Consider the following 2,642-nt stretch of genomic DNA (forward strand, 5'->3'; position numbering starts at 1 on the left):
CCAGGGTTCGAATCCAACCTGTGGCCCTTTGCTGCGTGTCATCCCCTCTCTCTACCCCCCCTTTCCTGTCTACCTTTTTCTTTCACCTGTCACTATCCATTAAAGGCAATAAAAGGCCCCAAAAAATTATGACTTATTTATTATTTTGACTTCAAAATGTCACGAATTTCCTCATTATACAACACATACATATAGAGGTGAAGTAAAACAGTTAAATTATTACATTTTATGCACAAAATGTATTTTACATTTATTCTAATTTTCAGACATCAAGATCCAACGTTTGATCATGAATGCTATCTGCGACTCTGACCTCACCAAGGTGACCAACTGCATGGAGCACGCTCTGACTGCTGCCTACCCACGCACCAGATACAGTGCCGGCTGGGATGCCAAGTTTCTCTGGATCCCTCTCTCTTACATGCCTTCCTGTGTAGTTGATATTGGGCTGAAGCTGGTGCTGCCTCGTCCTTCAAAGAGCGTGTAACTCATGATGACTTTGAAGGAATGTCATCAGTTATCAACCTTTTTATGTAATTTTGTGTCTTTTGATGCAGTACAGAGGTTGGCTCAAAGAAATGAATCCTTTGCCTTTTAAAATACCCGTACTCCTTATCTACATTGGCCATGCAATGATCTGATGTTGCAGTTATTATATTTATATGTGCATAAGCTGCCATGTAAGAGTATTTTTACTTGTCTAATGTCTGCATGAGACAGTTACGCAATATGAAAGAATGAAACTGTATTATATATTTCACTGTATTATTATTGTTTGTTAACACATTGCTATACCTTTTGACACTGTTCATTAATATGGATGCTGTTAACCATCAGAGGCTAAATAAACAGGATTTTACTATCAAGAAACAGTGTTTCTCAGAATGCAACGATCAGCTTATTGCAGACACAAATAAAAGAAATACCATTAAAAAAAATGTCTATACTCTGGGTTACAGTTATGTGCTGCCACATATTGACTGTGTATATTTATATTCTGCAATAATGAATAATAATAAAACGCAGTAGTTTGTAGTCACTATCATGCATTATCCTCGAAATAGTATATTATTTTAGTGTTTGTCTAAGAAAAACCAAGAGAAAATATATCACTTATACATTTCTGGTTAAAATATAATATCTTTAGTATTTCATGGTGAATAATATGTTTAGAAATATACCGCTTAGATAACTTATCATCTTAATGAAATGTCTTTGATCCTTAGACAGTTCATTACAGCTATCAGTCAGTAAGTTATTAAGTTAAGCGATTGACAAGATGAACTGAACAGATTCAGATGGTGGGGACCATAATAATAAACTGAGAGGCTCGTCGTGTGTTGTTACACAACAGGTCAAAGGCTCTCTCAGACATAAATATGGAGGAGGAGGTGAGTGAGGTTATGTTATGGCTGCATCATAAGATAAGATAAGATATTCCTTTATTTGTCCCACAATGGGGAAATTCCGATGTTGCAGCAGCAAAGTGGATAGAGAAAAAGAAACAGTATACAAACAGTAAGAGTAGGAAAAAATAATAAATAAAAAACACTATGTACAAGAGAAAGAAAAAGTAAGAATCTACAACAGCAACAGATAACACAACAGATAACACAAAAAAAAGACATATACAATATGTATATAATAGAGCAGCGAGCGGTATAGTAATATGATGGGATTATTATATGTATCCTCTGAGAACCTAAGGGAATTATATATTTGTTTCTATTTGTTGTATATTTATGAGTAGCATTCCCTATTATTTACTATATGTATTTACTTAGCTTATCAATATGTTGTGGGTATTGATGGTGGATAGGTACTGGGGCGCTGCCGCCGGTTACCCAGATGCCCCGTGAGCAGTTTCGGTTAGGTGCCTTGCTAAGCCACCGTCTGCAGTTGCATCAGTGGAGTGAAAGGGCTTGCACCTCTCCAGCTGACTCAGTGCCAGCACTCCAATGTGTTGGTTCGTGGTTGGACTGTTACCGTTTTACCCTCTTTGCCCGAAGCCATTAATTCCGAGACACACTTTAGTCTTAGCGGCGTGTGTTTTTCTTTCTTTTGGTGTCTCTTTTGTACAGTGATTTGTGGTGAGTGATGTTCGCCGAGCTCTGTTACTTGTTTTGTAGGTTAGTGCTTTTGTTACCCGCCGCGGGGTGTGTGGCGGGGGGGGTGTTGCTGTGTGTTATGTCCACTTTGCTGCTGTATCCATTGGAATTTCCTCACTGTGGGACAAATAAAGGAATATCTATGTGATTATTAGCACCTTATTCAAAATCTCAGGTTTCTTTTGTTGTACGGATTAGCATTTGTGTCGCTACTTTAAGTTATATGTTATATTTTAAGTTATATTTTATATTTTAACTTTATTCTATTCGGCTATTTGTGTGTTGTGTAAAGGGAGTCGGGCAAAGCAAGATTTTCATTGTACGTATAAACCACTGTTTCTTACTGTGCATATGACAACAAACCTCTTGAATCCTTCTCCTGTGATTATTTTCACATTTTGACATAGTTGAAATCTGAGATTACAGCGTTTAATTTCTTAAAATAAATGTTTCTTATATTATTTAATGTTTCACATTGTAGGAGGAAGTGCTTCTACGACTGCATGGATCATCCTTGATCAGTAACTGTAATCG

General features: G+C 36.9%; 1 protein-coding gene across 1 annotated transcript in view; it reads left to right on the top strand.

The window, feature by feature from the left end:
* The window catches only part of rdh5 (retinol dehydrogenase 5 (11-cis/9-cis)), a 2,672-nt gene extending 2,185 nt beyond the window's left edge, over nucleotides 1-487 (top strand). The window contains exon 5 of the mRNA XM_035662306.1: nucleotides 267-487. Within this exon, the coding sequence (XP_035518199.1) occupies nucleotides 267-487 (221 nt within the window). The remainder of the gene's footprint in view (nucleotides 1-266) is intronic.
* The last annotated feature ends 2,155 nt before the right edge of the window (nucleotides 488-2,642 follow it).

Source organism: Morone saxatilis, unplaced genomic scaffold, assembly GCF_004916995.1.
Source record: "Morone saxatilis isolate NCDOM2014 unplaced genomic scaffold, NCSU_SB_2.0 Contig18, whole genome shotgun sequence".
In the NCBI taxonomy this organism is placed as follows: Eukaryota; Metazoa; Chordata; class Actinopteri; family Moronidae; genus Morone; species Morone saxatilis.